At 41.9% G+C, this 19,486-nt stretch overlaps 1 protein-coding gene across 1 annotated transcript in view; it reads left to right on the top strand.

The window, feature by feature from the left end:
- NTSR1 (neurotensin receptor 1) overlaps positions 1–19,486 on the top strand; it is a 128,936-nt gene that overhangs the window by 80,019 nt on the left and 29,431 nt on the right. The window contains exon 2 of the mRNA XM_075277039.1: positions 4,416–4,617. Within this exon, the coding sequence (XP_075133140.1) occupies positions 4,416–4,617 (202 nt within the window). The remainder of the gene's footprint in view (positions 1–4,415; positions 4,618–19,486) is intronic.

The following is a 19,486-nucleotide window of genomic DNA, read 5'->3' as shown; positions in this document are numbered from 1 at the left end:
AGGCAGGGTTAGCTAGGGATAACCTTTATTTAGGTGGGAATATTACTCCCCCAGCAATTTGGGGCTCTATCTGGTCGGGATCCCTGTCAGCTTGCGATATGTGCGAGCTGACTTTTTCCCATAGGAATGCATTGACCAGCGTTGATTGGCCAAATGCCATACAGAGTACAGTATTTGGTCAATCAAAGCTGGTTCTGCCGGAGGCTAGTCTGTGAGGAGGCAGAGTCTAAGATCGGACCAGAATGGAGACTGCTGTGGACCGATCTTAGACTCCGCCTCCTCCGGCAGAACCAGCGTTGATTGGCCGAATGCTGTACTCTGTATGGCATTCGCCAATCAATGCTGGTCAATGCATTCCTATGCCGAGATGTAGCAGTGCTGGCCGTGCGCTCAGCTCGACTACTCCAGAGATGCAGCCGAACTGAGTGCACGGCCAGCGCTGCTACACTAGAGATGAAGCAGAGTTGGCCGTGCATTCAGCTTGGCTACTCTGGTGATGCAGCCAAGCTGAGCGCACAGCCAGCACTGCTACACCAGAGAACTGCTGCTACACCGGAGAACCGCTGAACCCTGCTGCACACTCAGCTCTGCTGCATCTCTGGTGCAGCAGAGCTGAGTGTGCAGCAGGGTTCAGCGCATCTCTGATTCAGTGGTTCTCCGGTATAGCAGCAGTTCTCCGGTGTAGTAGTGCTGGCCATGCGCTCAGCTCGGCTCATCTCTGGAGTAGCCAAGCTAAGCGCACGGCCAGCATTGCTTCATCTCTGGTGTAGCAGTGCTGGCCATGCGCTCAGAACGGCTCATCTCCGAAGTAGCCAAGCTCATTGGACGGCCAGCACTGCTACATCTCCGGTGTAGCAGTGCTGGCCATGCGCTCAGCTCATCTCCGGAGTAGCTGGGTTCAGCGGTTTTCCGGTATAGCAGCGGTTCTCCGGTGTAGCAGTGCTGGCCGTGCGCTCAGCTCGGGTCATCTCCGGAGTAGTCGAGCTGAGCGCATGGCCAGCACTGCTTCCTATCGGCATAGGAATGCATTGACCAGCGTTGATTGGCCGAATGCCATACAGAGTACAGCATTCGGCCAATCAACGCTGGTTCTGCCGGAGGAGGCGGAGTCTAAGATCGGTCCACAGCAGTCTCCATTCTGGTCCGATCTTAGACTCCGCCTCCTCACAGATGAACCTCCAGCAGAACCAGCTTTGATTCGGCCAATCAACGCTGGTCAATGCATTCCTATGGGAAAAAGTCAGCTCGCACATATCGCAAGCTGACAGGGATCCTGACATAATACAGTGACTTGGGCATGTTAGATGCCCCCAGACATGCTTCCCCTGCTGTCCCAGTTGCATTCCAGGATGTTGGCATCATTTCCTGGGTTGTCATAGTGGACTTGGTGACCCTCCTGAGTTGAATATTAGTTTCCCCCTAAACAAGTATTTATTCCCCATAGACTATAATGGGGTTCGATCGAACAGTCGAGTATTGAACGGCTACTCGAATCGAACTTTGAACATTTCACTGTTCGCTCATCTCTATTAACTAACACATTCAATTCAATCCAGGAAAAAATGTAAAGTGGTAAAGCGCTAAGTGTGCTACAATGTACCCTAGTCTTGTCTTTAGACATACCTGATATAGTAAATGTTTTGTATACTTGCAACTTAATTGCAAGTATACCTTGTATACTTGTATCTACAGATACTATACAGATCAATCTTCACGGTTACATACTGCAAACAATCTTTGTGGAGTCAGACCCTGTAGTCAATTGTCACTTCATTCCCTCCTCTTTTTGATAACTAACAAACACAGGACGCAGACAGATGTTTCAGGACCTTCATCCCTTACCCCTCATTCACATCTGTGTTTGGTAATCTGTTCGGGAAGTCCACATGGGGACCCCCCAAACAGAAGACCAAACGCATTGGCAAGCGGTGTGTGCAGTGAAAGCACATGGAACCTATAGACTATAATAGGGTCCGTGTGCACTCACAGACTTCATACCCACACTAATCATGCAGAAATGAAAGTAGATCACAAAGTACTTTTCTGTCTGCATGTTCTGTGTGGACACCACGTGGAGAGCACACAGACCCCATTATAGTCTATGTGGTCTGTGTGCTTTCACTTCACACCGCTTGCCAATGCGTTCGGTATTCCGTTTGGGGAGTCCACATGCAGACTCCCTGAACAGATTACCAAACACAGATGTGAACAAGGGGTTAGTCATAACTATAAATGGCTATTTTTTGTAATCCGATGGACATTTTATTTAGGCTGCATTAAGTTTTATTCAATCATTTTTGGACTTGCTTTATTTCAATTTGTGGCTACATTGTTTATCTCTGACCAAGAAGTTTGCTTCACATACAATTGGTTGTACCAATATTTCAGATCCACGTGGAGCTACGTGATTAAGCCGTACACAGTTTTTTCTTTTTCTTATTTACAAAGTTGCCTAATTTTTATAAATTTTACTTTAGATGTATTAGAACAAAAGCAATACTTGAAAAATTCTACATACCCATGATCATTGTAATTGTACAAGAAAAAATAGCCTTTACAACAGAAATTAAAATTACATTTCTGAATTAATATTACAAACCAGTAGCCTAGTTAAGTTGGCCCTTGGGTGATAGAGTAAGAATTGGACCCCCGTGGAGCCCACCCTTGCCACAACAAGCATGTGTTTATCTATATCGCCCTAAGTACAGAGGACCCTGTGATCTACTTTGGTTTGCCCTGTGCTGTTGGCTAATTCAGTAGCTATATGGGATACGGAGCTTGCCCCTGAAGAGGACAACAATGGCACATGATGGCTTGAGGTAACGTGAGGCAATAATCAGTCTGGAGCTAGAGAAAGCTTCATCTCTTCCTACTTATTTTTCTCTTTTCCAGCCATGCCTCTGGTGTCACCTATTTAGTGTTGAGTGTAATTGCAATGACTGTCCCTCTGTCCCCCCTTCCCACACTGAGGGATTTCTTTATATTGTCTTCAAGGACAAGCACAAGCCAAATCTCCATCATATTTAATTAACATTTATATAAACCAATTAACCCGGCAGCAATTACCAGTGAAGTGGAGTCTCTCTTGGAGTAGCAGTGCACATGTCTGGCCTGCTAATGACCTGAGAAATAGAAACCTGAATCCTATGATGGATTATTCACAATTTTTTCATTTAATTAACCAGATTTTTCAGGAATATCGACCATTCATCTCCATTTACTTGTGATATTAATTTCATATTATTACCCTGTCCGGCTGCTGGATTAATAAACCTAGTTCATAATAATGTCAGTGTGGGCTATTATAATGAATGTGATTTGTTACTTATTTTAATCTAACACCTTATTATGACGGAGGGGTCATTTACCATTAAGTAGCACTTTGAAAGATACAGTTTCTTCCTATGTCACATGTCTGTCACCTCTTATGTAAAAGAAGAAAATGTGTGAATAGGACCTGCTTCATAATATATGATGCTCTGTGCTGTGTTCCCCCTTATGCCATACTATCTAACACTGTACAAATGACCATACTAAGCAGTGTCTTATTATAAGTACCCTACATGGTGTTTACATAGCGTCAGCACTATTATTTACTGCGCAAAATGTATATTGTATAGTGATATAGTGTCTAAGTAGTAGGTGCCAAACAGTGCCTAACACTGCCATACAATAATCAAATAATACTGCCATATTGTGGCCAAATAAAAGCTTTATACATAAATTAATCTAAAATGGTGCTTTACAATATTAAGGCAGGGGTCCCACATAACATAAAAGCCGCAGCTTTTACAGTCCCTACAGAGTGGATGGGATTCTAGATTCCACACACTGCAGAATAAAAACCGTTGTGTTTTAGGGAATCGCAGCAGGTCAATTATACCTATGGAAACACCGGTGGTTTTCCTGTAGGTATAATTAAAGTAGAAAATACGCAGAGGAAAACTCAGTGGACTTTTTGTAAAAAAACGTGATGCGTTTCTGCCGCAGTTTTTCCCACAGCACTTTTCCACTGTGGCCCACTATACAGGGCCTTAACCCAAGACTTATGGTGGCCACAATCCTTAGGTGCCAGGCCTTTTGTGATACCTACTTCAGTAGGAACGGAAGTTGCAAACAAATTTTGGGGGTCCATAACTTTCTAGGTTGTCTGATGGGTATTTATTATTGCCTGTAGTGAGGACAAGATATGTACTATTTGGGATTCAGATGCCATAGGTTGGGCAGTGTCTTCGCATTAATGGACAGGACCTACAAAAAAACATTTGATTGACAAGTTATGCCAAGTCTCTTCAAAACATCTGTTCTTAAAATTTATTGAAGATGATTTATGTATCAACCAAGCAAGTGTTACCAGTGTGATATTGTCTACCATTTTTTTTCAGTCTAACAAGTTCTGTTGTGGTTTCTTCTAGGTTAACGCCTTCCTCTCCTTCATATTTCCGATGGTTGTTATTTCGGTCCTGAACACCATTATAGCTAACCAGCTGATTATTATGGTAAAGCAGGCACACCAGGAGAACCAAGTGTGTACCATCGGTGGTCAGCAGACTGTCCTCAGCATGTCCATGGAACCCAGCCGCATCCAGTCCCTAAACCATGGCGTCCGAGTCCTACGTATGTACTTTACATTCATTCACCCCAAATGCTTAATGTTTATATCCTCTGTATGTAAGAAATATTCATAATTTACTCAATCTATGCTAGCTGTCAGTGCATATGCACTTATGAGGATATGCCCTGCTAACACAACTCATTGTACTGTATTAGAGCATGAAGGCAGGACTGGTTTTTAGCCTCTTAAAGGAGTATTCCATAGGATATATCTGATATGTGAGAGACCTTATTGGGAGAACGAATCTCATGACTCTGTTTTTCAAAAAACTGTAGCTTTATTAAAATTTATTAAAAATTAAACTGAAGTAAAAAACAGAATCACAGGAAATTTCTACACATATACTGGTCAACAAATAGCTGTTTTGTGAAGAAGTCAACACTGAGACCTGTGATTGGCTACAACAGTTCCCTTTGACAAGTAGGTGGGTAATGTCAACAAGGGAACCCCAATACAAAGGAACATGAGTTTCCAGCACTGGAAACAGAGGCCAAGGGAGAGTTGAATATTGGTTTATTATGTTGATGGCCACACTAGCAGCAGTATTAATTCATTAAAAATGAAATGGACAGCCCCTTTTAAATACTCGTGACCAAGTATCCAAGTAACCAAGTATCCCACGGACACTTGACCCCGTTTGCCAATTCAGCAGCCACTTTCTATTGAATTTAATGGAGTGGTGGCAGAGCATACACACTGATCTCTGCAATGAAGTCTATGAGAGTTAGGGGTGCGCACAATCATGGACAATGCAATGTGCAAAAATGGCCTTTTGAATTTCACCCCAATTAGTGGAATGCTATAAGACACAACATAGTATACCAAGAAAAGGAATCTGAAGAAGTGATATTTAAAGTTGTAGTAGAAAATAGTACAGTATTGTAGTATAGTAGTATATCAGAATATACAGTCTTTCCTTGGATTTGAACTCATTGGTGTGTTGACACAACAGAAATTGTCATCTAGCTCTATCCCAGATGATATAGAAACCAATAATGAAAAATTCTCATTTATAAGATAATTGTATTTTACAGACGCGTCGAGATCTCAAGGGTAAAATAAATAAACCGAATAGTTTTTTCTCCTTTTGAAAATATAGAGAAAGATAAACACCCACAGTCTGCAGAATTATCTGCAGAGAAACAATGGAGCAAAATAATTCTTTATCTAAACTGGAAGAAATTTCTATAAACAAACAGAATACAAAGACATTTGTCATCCGCAAGCCAGAATCCCAGGCCCGCTGCTCATTAATTCTGCATTGCGCCTCATAGCTTTGTTCTCTTCAATGACTACAAATGCCGTCACTTTAACTGGTTCCACACAAGTCTGCTCCAACAGAGCAGATTACTGACGGAGTGGAACCTGTCAGCAAATGTAACAAATTGTTTCCATTCTTAGACAAACATCATCATTTATTTCTCAATTTATTGAACAGCTCCAGTCACAGTAGAGAATATCAGATAATGTAGTAATGTTTCCCATGAGCCTTTGAGGCTGCCAGCAAGCTCTATATAAGTCATAAGTTGTTGGTGGGATGTGATGAGAGGGATACGGACCAGTATAGATAATGAGAAGAGATTGATGTCATTGTTAACGCAAGAGGAGATGAGCTGTAACATATGATCTCCAAGAGCATAGCTGAGGACAGGGGGTGGCAAGGCATGTGCCCTGGTGAAAAGGAGAGTGCCAATATGATGTTTTGATGCCATTTCTATGCCATGGGTGAAATAAAGTTGCTTGGCTTTCACTTCATAACTTACTTCATAAGTGGTTATCACAACAAACCCTTACAATCTACTTGTCACTGAGGTGGATATCCAACTATCAAAGAAGCTGTTGAGGAATCCCAAGTGTCAGTCATTGTCCTGTACCACCCAAACATCAGGGTGTCGTCGTCCTATATCTCGCTAAGTGTCAGCGTGTTCCTGCTCTGCTTTCTTAAGAACAATGTTACATTCATATGCGTCAGTTTGTCCATTCTTCTGGTCCATATTGACTATATTGGGGTCTGTTATATTTTTACCCACATCCCCAGAGAAAAAACTTGGCTTGCAGGAGGTTTTCATCTGAGGTTTCTGCCAGAGTCTATGCTGGAGGTTCCAAATTATTACACTGTTGTGAACATAGTCTTAGCGTGTAGAGACAGCGGAACCTCATGTGGTCTGCTGCATGCAGTGATCATTTGTCTTCTGCTGCTCACACAGATACTCCCGCATATTAAAGGTGGAGTTCCACTGAGTTGGAATGTCACATATCTAACTGCCTTGTGGCTGCAAATTGAGCAGGGTGTTTTTTGTGACATAAGAATGACTGAAATGTACAGAGACTATTCTGCCCATGAGGAACACCTCTATTACACCACTATACATGTTAATAAAGCAACACAACAATAGATTCAGCACATGCGCTAGACAAGGACAATGTATTATTAGACCCAACTGCAGAACAACAACGATATTGGTGCTATTGCCAATGGCAATGCTGTCCAGCTGGAGTTGGTGAGGAGCAATCCAGTTTTTCAGATTAGCAGTGGTGGAATCAGTGTTTTGCTGCTAAAACAGCTGTTTGTGTGTATCTAATGAAAAAAAATTTAAATTGTTTAAAAAAAGGAAAATATTTTGACACTAACAGGATTGACTTTGTCAGTAAAACAATGTAAAGTGCTCTGTGGACAGTCACAGATTAAACTGCTATTGAAAAACTAATTTAGAAAAAAAATAGATTAGCAATGAAAGGGTTAACCGTTCTTTGTCTGTATTTGTAATGTCTCTGCCTGTTCGGGTTGCTGCACCACCCTCTGCTCGCATGCGGCAGAGCAGGAGGCGTGCGCAGTTTGGTTCTTTGCTTAAAGTTTTTGGTTGCATTATGTGAACACGGCTCTAGTTCTGTGATTGTATTTCCACCACACCTGTCTTCTGCCCTTGTTTGCCTCTGTTCATGAAGTGGTTAATTCTGGTCTTGCCGTGTGATTGACAGCCTGTCCACCTATTAACTCCAGGGCGGGTTCTTCCTCCCTATTTATTCTAGGCTCACATTCACATTGGTGCTTGCTATTACCTTGAGCGTGCTGGCTTTTCTCTCGATGTTATACTTGTGTTATGATTCTTGACCTCTAGCTTTCCCTATAGACTACTCTTTTGGGTATCGATTTTGACACTGCATTGCTCGACTGTTACTGACCCCTGGCTAGCTGACTTCCCTTGTTGTTGTTGTTTGTATTGTCTGCATTTTGTGTGTCACGTATTTAGGAAGGCTTTTGTCGTCCAGTTGTTGCCTATTACCTAGGATAGGACCGGCAAACAGGAAGGGACAGTGGGGGGTTTCAGACCAGGGCTCACTGTCTCTTGTGCCCCTTCCTCCAAGGGTTCATCTAAAGCACTGGGGAACTGCTTTCTGGCATTTCCCTAACAGTATTACTGCAGCTGTCTGGATCACACAGTACAGATATTCTTTCTCACTCTTATCTATGATTTCTACTACTATTTGCCTGTAATTGATTAAATCTTACTAAACTTTGCTCTATTTCATCTACTCTTAAAGGGTCTCTATCATTGGGAAAAGTCATTTTTAGCTGAGCAAATACTTGCATAGCCTTTAGAAAGGTTATTCCACACCTACCTTTTGTATGTAAATTGCCTCAGTAGTTTTCGAATAAGTCCGTTTTTATTCATATGCTAATTGGCCTTCTCCATGCACTCAGAAGTCTCATCGTGTGCCCTCTCTGCTATTCTCTATGTGTATGTACAGCAGAGGCTGCTGTGCTGACTCATCTCTCTGCTCTCATACACATAGAGAATAGCAGACTGTGATCACAGACGCAGAGAAGGCATATGAATAAAAACTGACTTATTAAAAAACTACTGAGGCAATTTACATACAAACGGTAGGTGTGGAATAGCCTTTCTAAAGCCTATGCAAGGATATGATTAGTTAAAAATGACTTTTCCCAATGATAGAGCTCCTTTAATATTCTCTAGCTCCATAGCAAAATGTGTTGCACTCATTCCTATGTTTTTTTTTTGAAGAAAATAGAGTAATTGCTTTTGATCATTCAGTGATGAATAATACATCCATCTCCTACTTCCACCATCACTGAAATGTCTTGCATTCCTGCCCACGGCATCTAATATCTAACTGATATTGGCTGAGAGGCTGACATGTGATGGCAGATGATGCCACAATGACACAGTGACTCACAGACGCTTGTATCTTCTGTATTTTTACTACTCAATGCATGTCCTGGCAGCCATCTTACTTCATCCGAGAGGAACCACTATTTATTTGTTTTTGTTAAAAACTGAACAATTAGGAATGTCCAGGTTGAACCCATCTCAGAATGAATTGCTTTGTACGTATCTAATAGTGTGTAACTGTCTTGTACAATCCCAAGTCTTAGTGTGTAATTATTTTCTAATGCCCCAAGTGTGTCATTGTTATTCCAAGTTTTAATGTGTTGTTGTTAGTATGTTAGGTCTGACGCCAGGTCAGAGTTTTCGTTCTTCGCATCCACTTGGGGACCAGGAAAATGGTGAGCCTATCCGCTTAAAAAGTGGTTACCCAAGGAAACCCCCGTGCCCCATAGACTATAATGCAGGATTTTTCTCACCACCTGTTTTAAACAGAATGGGGGGCAGAGTCCCCAAATAATAGTATGAACCTAGCATCAGTGTGTCTTTCCTCCTTAGAGTCATTATCCTGTCACCTCATTTTTTGAGGATTTTGTTATCCTGTCCCCAAGTTTAAGTTTATCGATGTCCTATCTCCCAAATGTCACTGCCATTGTCCTGTATCCAAAATGTCACGTGTCTTTGTCCTGTCCAGCAAGAATTAAAGTTTCATTGTTTTGTAACCCAGGTCTCATTGTGCTGTTTTTTCTCTAAGTATTGTGCGGTTCTCCTAGGGGTCAATGTTATTTGTTATTTTTTATTTTTTTAAACATAGATTGTGAGCCCCATATAGGGATCACAATGTACATTTTTTCCCTGTCAGTATGTCTTTTTGTAGAATGGGAGGAAATCTCCTAGGGGTCAATGTGTTTTCTGGTAGCCAGAGCGTTGTGTTCATTTAAATGAAACTGCTTTTAGGTATATTTGGCTTCTTGTGGCTTCTATGACATGCAGTTTGTGATGTACAGGGAGTTTTGCTGCCCTTCAGTGAAGGACATAAGTACACGTAACAGTAATACAGTGTGACGACAGTGGTTAATATATTATAGTGAAGCCTGAAATGTTTAATATCCAATGACTGTGATTTCAGCTTTGATATCCCAGAACTAGAGCCTGCCTTCTATAAGAGCCGAAACAGCAGTAGCTACAGAGCAGCATGATGGAAGACGATTGAAATAAATATTTTATACATTTCACAGAATTACTGAATGATTTATTAACATTAAATTTGAGAAATGCAGAGGAGAGACTCTCACAGGGTTAAAGGGAAACAATGCACAACATGAAGTAAACACACAATATACTTACCTTAAAGAGGACCTTTCATGTCCTCTGACATTGGCGGTATTATATACACTAGAAAGCTTATTGCTCTAAATTTATTGTCAGCTTTCCCGGCAGGCACCCTGGTGCCAAAAATATTGGTGCCAAAAATAATGGCATTGTCAGAAGGACCAGCTTTAGAGCTTAGTGTCACTGTTGGGCTGTGAGGAATGCCCCCCCACCTTACCACACCTCATGTAAGAGACAAACAAAATGGCTGATGGACATGCGCGGTCGGCTGTTTCATCGGCCATTTTGTAGTAGTCTCCTGTAAGAAGAGAAGTAAAGAGGAGGAGAATGCCGAACAGAGCAGAAGAAAGGCTGCGCTGGAATGCTGCGCTCATGCCCCCTGTACTTTCTAAGCCTGAGAGCATACCCTATGTGCTATGAGCGCAGCGCCACCTTTCTTCTGCTCCTCCGTTGTCCAACAACATAGTGATTCCTCAATTTCCGTATTTATTTGGATCCACGACAACTATTGTAAATTGAAACTAATGTAACCTGAGACCATAACTCTATGGAAAACTAGTAATTGATTACAAAGATCCCAGTAGTATATAGTATATTGTATATATAGCACACACCAAAAATAACATTGAGATTCTCTCACCTGGTGTGTAAAGGAGCAGATCATCCTAACACAGCTAAAGTGAAGTACAGAACATGTAGCACTGCACTCAGGGGTGAACCTAGGGTTCCTGCCACCAGAGGCGGACATCAGAAAGCCCCCCCCCCCCCCGGAGGAAGGGGGCGGGGCGGAGGGGGCGGGGCGGAGCCGAGTGGAGTGAGACGCAATAGCAGGCAGGCAGGGAGAGGACCTGCTGTCTGCCTGAGCGTGAGAGGAGGCCGCTGGAGCAGCGCTGCATCCACAGGGCTGCCCCAGTCCACCACAGTGGACTGGACTTGTCCTGGACTGGCTTACGTCAGCAAAAATGCCGCCCTCCCCCGCTTCAGGTCGCCTCATGGGAGGTGCGGCGCTGACTGCACTATAGTGTATAGCGGCACTACTAGGCACACAATCAGTACATGTACTTCTCCAAAACAGGGGTTTTACCTGTGAAATGACCATACTAATTTGTTACAGCCAAGCATTGTATGCTGAGTCTGTTTTCAAGTTACAATGATCCTGAATAGACTGAAAGCATTGTATCAAGAAGCCAATGTAGCTCCCAGGACCGCTGCATAACTACTATAATCCAGTCCCCTACGAACAGGTTTTGTTTTATTTGAGTAGCTGGAATTGCAGGACTAGATTGGAATGGTATTATGGGTCATGACTCAGCACTGAGAGCTTGGCTGCTTTGAATACTGTTACATCTGATAAGTGATGTCATTTGTTTGAGTCTTTGTGCTGTGTAAATGTCGCAGTCTGTGCAGCTTTTATTATAATGGCTGCTCCGTGTGTTTGTGCTCTATAAGCCACTGGTGTTTTCTTTCATCTATTCTTGGCATTTGATATAAATTAAACAGGAGACAGACAGAGGAATAAGGTTCATGGATTCTGTAAACAGTGGTGGATCATAAGCTAACTGTTTATAGAACAGTTGAGCGGCCATCTCTAAAGGTTTTAAATGACGTTTCTGGGATATGAGCCATAAGACGCAGTGTACCATCCATTGTGCGGATGGCATCTTGCAGGAGTGAAGAAAAAGTCTACATTTATGTCCAGACATTAGCTGATGATATTCCAATATATTTGTACATTGTAAACATGATCATAAATAAAAAATGCCACTAGACAGTAAAATGACTGCATTAAAAATCAGGAAGCTACTGCAGAAGCCCATGAAATATTGTTACGCAGAGCAGGTACACAAACTGGGGGCGTACTAATATGATACCCAATATGATCACCAACAAAAATGCTAATGATATTCGTTATCTAAATGGTGTGTTTGCAATGAAAATAGTGCTTTAAGTTGTCTGCCACAAGGTGTCTCCCTATCATTTAACTTGCTATCTGCTGCCTGTTTTCATGATGAGTGTACACAGCACAGGCTGCTGATGATGATGATGATGATGACTCAGCTTCCTGTTTGCACATACATAGGAGATAATAGCAGGGACGAGTGCTGCTGGGAACTTCCTGTGCTGGCTGGAAGCTGATTAGCATATCAATAAAAACGGACTTATTCAGAAACCACTGAGGCAATCTACATACTAAAGGTAGGTGTGGAATAGACTATCTAAAGCAAGGATGTGATTAGTTAAAAATGACTTTTTCCAGTGATAGAGCCCCTTTAAGGAATAGACTTGACAACTAGAAGAAATCAGCAAGGGGGCTCTGTAAGGGGGAAAGAAAGAGGAATAAGCAAAAACATGACTGTGAATGCAATTACAAGCATATAAGCATCAAGTTCATACATGTTTTCATATTTGAGCAAAATGACAGATATACTTTAAAGAAGACTTTTCACCACAAGTCCAGCTCTTTACATCAATAAAAAAAGGCTCTGTTTCACTGATTCTCGAGCAGTTGGAATATTTTCTCTAGCTCCCACCTTTCCCAAGCAATCAATGCTGTTAATTTTGGTGCCTGCTATGCTATTTAGACTCTATACTGTCAAGAGGGCGGTGTCAGGCAGGAACAGACAAGGGCTGTGATTCTGAGCTCTGATGCTGACTGTCTCAGATTGGACCTCTGAATTACTTCCCCTCTGCCAACCTACCTATTCACAGATGCTAAGAACTTGAATGGGTGGAGGTTGTTCCAAACCTCTTGGAGAACTAAGCCCAGATCTTCTGTGGATTTCGGCTGGCTCAAATCCTTCTGTCTCTTTATGTAATCCCAGAAACACTTGATAATATTGAGATCTGGGCTCTTTGAGTGGCATATTTCCGCTTGGACTTCCCCTCCAGAGGATGGTGCCTACAGCTTTTGCACTGTACTGTACACTTGTATACAGCTTACATGCAGACCTAGATCAATCCAAAGTTAGTGACCGCAAGCAAAACCTGTATAGTCTGATATTGCAGTCACTTCTGCCCTTCTTTTGATATTCTTCAGTAGGAGAAGGTGCAGAGCCAATGCAGTCAAACGACTGATAGATCAGACTACTCAAGGTTGACTTGTAGACTAATCATGGAGACCTATAGGTTTGCATAGGAGCTGTATACACAATACAGTAAAATCTTATAAATAAAAACTATTTCTTTTTCATTACTATAAGAATAAAAACATTGGTTGCAAATGTCGACATACCCTGTAGTGTGCATTTCAGTACGCTAATGCTGAGGATGCTGGAAGATGGGAAAATATCCGAATTACTCCCTATTTGTAGTTCATTTCTTCTGTTGATCTGACTTTAGCTGACAGCAGCAGAGAAATCCCTTTATACTGTCAGTAGGAGACATACCTTAGTGTTTGTGCTCGCACTGTGAAAATGACAGACTGGCTGCATTTCACAAAAGTATTTCCTGAAACATTTGCAGTGTATTTTTAAAGCCTCATAAATATGATTTATTTACATGTAGACCTTACAATTTAAAGACATATTCAGGTCTGTTTAGGCACACCTTAAAGGGAGTTAGAGGAAAAAAGGAAGCCCTATACCTGTGTCTGATACTGCGACTGAGACTTATAGAGACCACTGAATGAGTATATATAGTCATAGTTTATATATATTCTTGTCCATAGGGGCAGTATTAGAGTAGTGTTATTATTGTAGATGGCAAGGAACATTATAGTAATTATATTCTTGTACATGGGCAGTATTATAATAATTTTACTCTTGTACATGGGGCAGTATTATAATAGTTATATCCTTGTAGATTCAGGCAGAATTATAGCAGTTACATTTTGGTACATATGAGGACATTTTTACAATGACAAGAACATTTAGAACTTTTACTGCACTGTAGTTGTTAACATATGAAGTGAACAGTAGACAGTAATGAAACTCCTAAGAAATGTCCTATAAATGAAAGGTATTTTCTAATTTTCTGATTTCCAATTACAGAGTAAGATAGAGCCAGCTCCATGGATGTCTACTGGAAATTAATGCTTTCCTCTCTTAGCTGCTCTTTAAGGGCGGCACAGAGAGCATCGGGCCTTGCCCTTGTCTGACATGAATTTTAATTCTTAAACTTTGTTTTATAGCCTGCCAAAATACAATTGATCAGTAGCTCTTCTTCAGATACTCCAAAAGCTTGTACAACTGACATATCTCCTGTCAACCAGTATATGGCTATCAATCATCCTCTCTCATCATCCCTCTTGTGGGCACTTATAAAGTCATACCATGTAGGCTACATTGCTAGCAGTCAAGTCATAAAAAGAACAGAGAGATTCTGGCAAAAACTTCACCTTGGCACCTCGGGCAAGACTTCAAGGACTGCGCATAAAGAAAACTGTAAATTTTGAGACTCTATTTTATTCTTCTGGTAACATTCTTACAACTGGGCTGAAATATTATTACAGGATGGCATGTAGGGTCATACTACATAGGTTTATAGGGACTGTTAACCAAAAATATATTTTGCTGCTGTCAGTCAAAATAATCCACCAATGTCTCCATCTACTCACCTGTCATTGCAGAGATTATTGTAAGTAGGTTTCATATATATTTCTAGAATACAGGACAATACATCCTTATGACTGAATCCTTTTCTCCAAGGTGGCTGCAGCGAAGAGGTGTCATAATGGGGTCAACCTTTCCTAGATTTCTCTGGACAGACTCCTTGTTAGTATTAGACGTTTTAGGTTCCCAGTGTAGAAACTGTCTCTCATATTGTTTCCTCCTGGGATTCTCCTTGATCAATTGGAATCTGAGGGGAAACCTGGCAGCAAGCGTTCAATTTCCTTGCAGCGCCCCCAGAAGGGAATAAAGCATTATTAAACAGTTTTCATTGAAATCATTGGGATATTTATGTAATGCATGGATATGCTGGATCCTCCAAGGCAAAGGTGCTCTTTACAGGGTAACCTATACTGCCCTTATCTATACTGTCCCCACCCAATATCAAAGCATGATAAGCTCTTTAGATCAGTTTTATTGTATGTGTTATCCAAGAGCTGTAAAGGTGCTTAAACAAATTCGATTTTTTTTTCTACTGTTAGATTTAATGAAAGGTGAGAGAAATTTCCAGATGAACATAAAGCAGAAATGAGTCCCCAGAGAACACTTAGGATAGAAGACTGGAAATTACCATAACAAATAACATGAGGTCATTGAAATCTCAGTCTAGTAATCTATGCAGCCATAAAAGAAATCAATGCTGCAATTCATCAGCAGCCATGAGATGCAGAGAGTTACTGTACCATTCTGCCTGTGGGGTGCAATGCAGGGACATTGGCAGAAGTCTTAGAGTTCTTACCACTCCCCAAACTACTTAAAGTCCGGGACCCCACGCGACGTAAATGCTGCGATTTGCCCACAGCAGAGATGCTGCGGGAAAAATCGCAACATTGTACAGTGCAGGCAAAGTGGATGAGATTTATGCAAATCCCATCCCCACTTTGTGGAAGAAATCGCAGCTCGGACACGCTGCAATTTGCAAAGCCGTTGCGGCTTTGCAAATTGCAGCATGTCAATTATATCTACGGAAATGCCGACGGCTTTCCCGTAGATGTAATGTTAAGAGAAAGTCCGCGGAGGAAAACTCTGAACTTTCTCTTAAAAGTGCTGCGGAAAGAACCGCAATGGGATCATGCAGCGGTTCTTTCCGCAGTGCTTTAGTGCTCCGATTACGGCCCGTGGGGCCTTAGCAAAAGAGGACCTTTCACCACCTCCACCAATTAAAGTTCTTAGCATCTCTTAAAAGGCATAATTCCACTCATTTTAGTGGATTTGGAATTTTTCTCTAATCCCACCACTCCTGAGCAATGAGCACAGTTAGTTTTGGTGCCTAATATGCCATTTAAGCTCTTTAATGTCAGAAGGGTGATGACAGAAGGGCAGTGTCAGGCTCCAGAGTAAATGAGACAACCAGGGGAAGGGGGAGGGGAATAGTTGATACTTGGCTCAAGAACACATACATTCAGTACCATTACATTATTATTGATAAGGGGGCACTAGGAATGAGGGTGGGGGAAGACCTTCTATGACTTATTAGAACAAGACTTTAAGCACTTTTGCACACACCAAGACTGACAACATTTGGTAGCATTGGTCTTGGAGATAAATTATAAGGGTGAAACCATGTCCTTTTTTGGGATTACAAAAAAAAAGAGTTACAAGAGTACTCTGCTAGCACCAAGAGCATTACTGCTAATTCTAATAATTACTAATTACAGTATAGAAAAATACATGAAGATATAGATATTGTTAACTTTTTGATCAAACTGTTTGGACCCATTTTTTAGGTGAGACCCCACACTCAAATAACTCACATCTTTTAGAGCTTTGCCTCCTTGCTGATCAATAATATTTAGGCGGTTTTTATGTATGAAAGTAACATCTCTATGAATGCCAGGATAAAAGGTTACCCAACAGAACCATGCTTAGACCATCACACTGTCTCTTTTGGTTTACTTTCTTCCCATAAGGCATCTTGAGCCATATGTTCCTCAGAAAAACAACACCCAACCGTCCATGAGTCATCAAACATGGCCACTTTCTTCCATTGCCCCATGGTCCAATTCTGATGTTAACGTGCCTATTGCAGGTGTTTTTAGCTGTGGTGTCGACAGAGGGGCTAGCATCTATGATCCTTGAGCATATTCTACCATGTTGCCAGTTCATCAGTTGTCATTCCTTAGGACACTTTTGGTAGAGAGTAACGACTGTATACCAAGAACACCTGACAAGACATTAGAGATGCTCTAGTCCAGTCTTCAAGTCATCACAATTTCATGTTCGTCTCTCAGGTCAATGCACTTGCCCATTTTTCCTGCCTCAAACATATCTACAGCTGACTGTTCATTCTCACATTAATTAAAGGATTTTTTTTTTGTCACTTTTCAGTGCTTTTAATTTTGTGGCTGATCGGTTGATCAGTGTATTTGCCATTCAGGGTCTGTAGAAAGCTGGTTACAATCTCTTGGCAAATTCTCCATAATACCTGACACCAGGGCATCACTGTACTATAAGGACTAATGATGAACTTTGTTACAACATTTTGGTGGTGAAATGGTTAAGTATTACTGATGTGCGACGGATCACAGCGAGCCTGGATGTCTAGATCAGGGCTTAGTGCCACTCTACCCAGCACCCTGGTCATTAGGATTACATGCCTCCTAGCTGGTACAGCGTTTTGCAGTAATTAAGTTTTGTCACCTTCCATTTTCTATTCTCTATCTAAAATTTTCTTTAATCTCATCCCAGGGTTCCAGAGACAGGCTTTCCTACATCTTAAGACAAGCCACTTAGCTGCATGTAGGAGAGAATTCAGGGGTAAAGAGAATCTGCAAACTCCTCTATTCTCCTTACAATAGAGACGGCGCCCTCACCCCCGGCAGCGAGTGCCCTTCTCATTTCTTCAGATTTACTTAGGACTGAATGCTTCTTAGGAAGCAGCACTGGGAAATTCTCTGCAGCTTTATTGATTTAATAGGTCAAGCAGGATTTACGAATCTTTCACGCTGCGCCAGTGGATAAGTTGGCGGTTTTATCTCATCATATAATAAATAGATCCCTTCACCTCATCATTATCTGCTGTACAGGCTATTAGACGCCTCATACCATAATGTACAGGGTATCCAGCGACATTATGTAACAATTTATATGGAGCCTTGGGTCGGCTTTGTTGAGTTTGTTAATAAACTACGGAAGTAGCAGAACTGATATTGCCTTTTGCTGTTTGCCCTTGTGAATATAGTCAGCTCCGCTGCATTCAACAATCCCAGGCTAGCAACTGGTACTATATAGCTGAGGAAAGAGGGGTTAGGGGTATCAAGGCTTGTCGCCTCGGCTAAGGTATTCAGATTGGATTAGACCAACACATATTAGACAAACACTTCTGTACAAAGATATCAGTCTGTTTTCTTCTTCTATACTTGAACAGAATTGAATTCTATTTCCTATGAGTTCTTCTATCCGTACAAGTGAACCCAGCTATATTTACATGACTATGGTCAAAAACAGCAGTGAAGAACAGATGAAACAGTCTTTTATGGCCACTTTTCATGCATTTTACTGACCTGTTATAAAGTCCGCTGTTATCCATTTTTGGGTAAGCTCACACAGGGTTTTTTGATCCGGACCAACATACAGGTAGCTGCGACTAGATGCCATTGCAGTGCATCCAGTCGTGCACTCCGCTCCGGATTAGGCCCAAATGAATGGGCCTAGTCGAGAGGGAGTGTCTTGAGGCGGATGTCACGAGGCGAATCTGCCTGAAAGAATGAGCATCTTGCTTCTTTTTCCAGGAGCCGGAGAAACGGATCCCGGAAAAAAGGACTGATTGGTTCCCAATGATTTCAATGGGAGCCGTCTTTTTGGTCAGGATTTTGAGGCGGATACTGCCTCAAAATCCTGACCAAAAAACCCTGTGTGAACTTACCCTTTAACAGACTAGTAAAAAAAAGATAAATTTCATTGGACCTATTGACTTGCATTGGGCTAACACAGTGTGTTAGGGCCTGATCACACGGACTAAACGCGCGTGTTGTAAGGGAATTGCTAAGACAGCAATTCCCAGAACTGTTAAACCCTGGGAGGGGCACAAGAGACAGTGAGCCCTAAGCTGAAGCCCCCCGCTTTCCCTTCCTATTGCCAGGCCCTATCCTAGGTAATAGGCGACAACCACGAGGACAATCCCTCCCTGAATACGTGAAACACAAAACGCAGACAAGACGAACAACAACAAAGGGAGGTCAGCTAGCCAGGGTTCGGTAACAGGAGAGCGATGCAGTGCCAAATCGGAGTCAAGAGAATAGTCAATGAGAAAAGCCAAAGGTCAAGTATAATAGTATAAGCAAACAGGGACAGTAAGAGCAGGTATGCGCACGGCAATAACAAGCACTGGTGTGAATGGGAACCAAGGCTAAATAGGGAGGAAGAACCCGCCCATGGAGTTCACAGAAAGGCAGCTGTCAATCACAGGGCAAGGCCAGATTAACCACTTAATGGACAGAGGCAACCTAGGCAGAAGACGGGTGTGGTGCAAATCCAATTAAGGACTAGAGCCGTGTTCACACAGTGCAACTAAAAATTTTAAGCAGATTCTCAAACTGCACACGCCTCCTGCGCCACAGCATGCGAGCAGAAGGTGGTGCAGTGACCCGAACAGGCAGAGATGTTACACGTGTATTTTGGCAAAATACAAGTGTAAAAATAAGACTCCCATTGACTTCAATGACATTTTACACGTGTATTTTGACTTGGTTTTTTACACGTGTAAAAAAATGTAATTGGAGTCAATGGGAGTCTTATTTTTACACGTGTATTTTTTACATGTGTATTTTGCCAAAATACACACGCATTTACTCCGTGTGAAC

The sequence above is a fragment of the Leptodactylus fuscus genome, chromosome 6, assembly GCF_031893055.1.
Source record: "Leptodactylus fuscus isolate aLepFus1 chromosome 6, aLepFus1.hap2, whole genome shotgun sequence".
Taxonomy (NCBI): Eukaryota; Metazoa; Chordata; class Amphibia; order Anura; family Leptodactylidae; genus Leptodactylus; species Leptodactylus fuscus.
The sequence above is the reverse complement of the archived record's forward strand: the minus strand, read 5'-3'. Positions and strand labels throughout refer to the sequence as shown.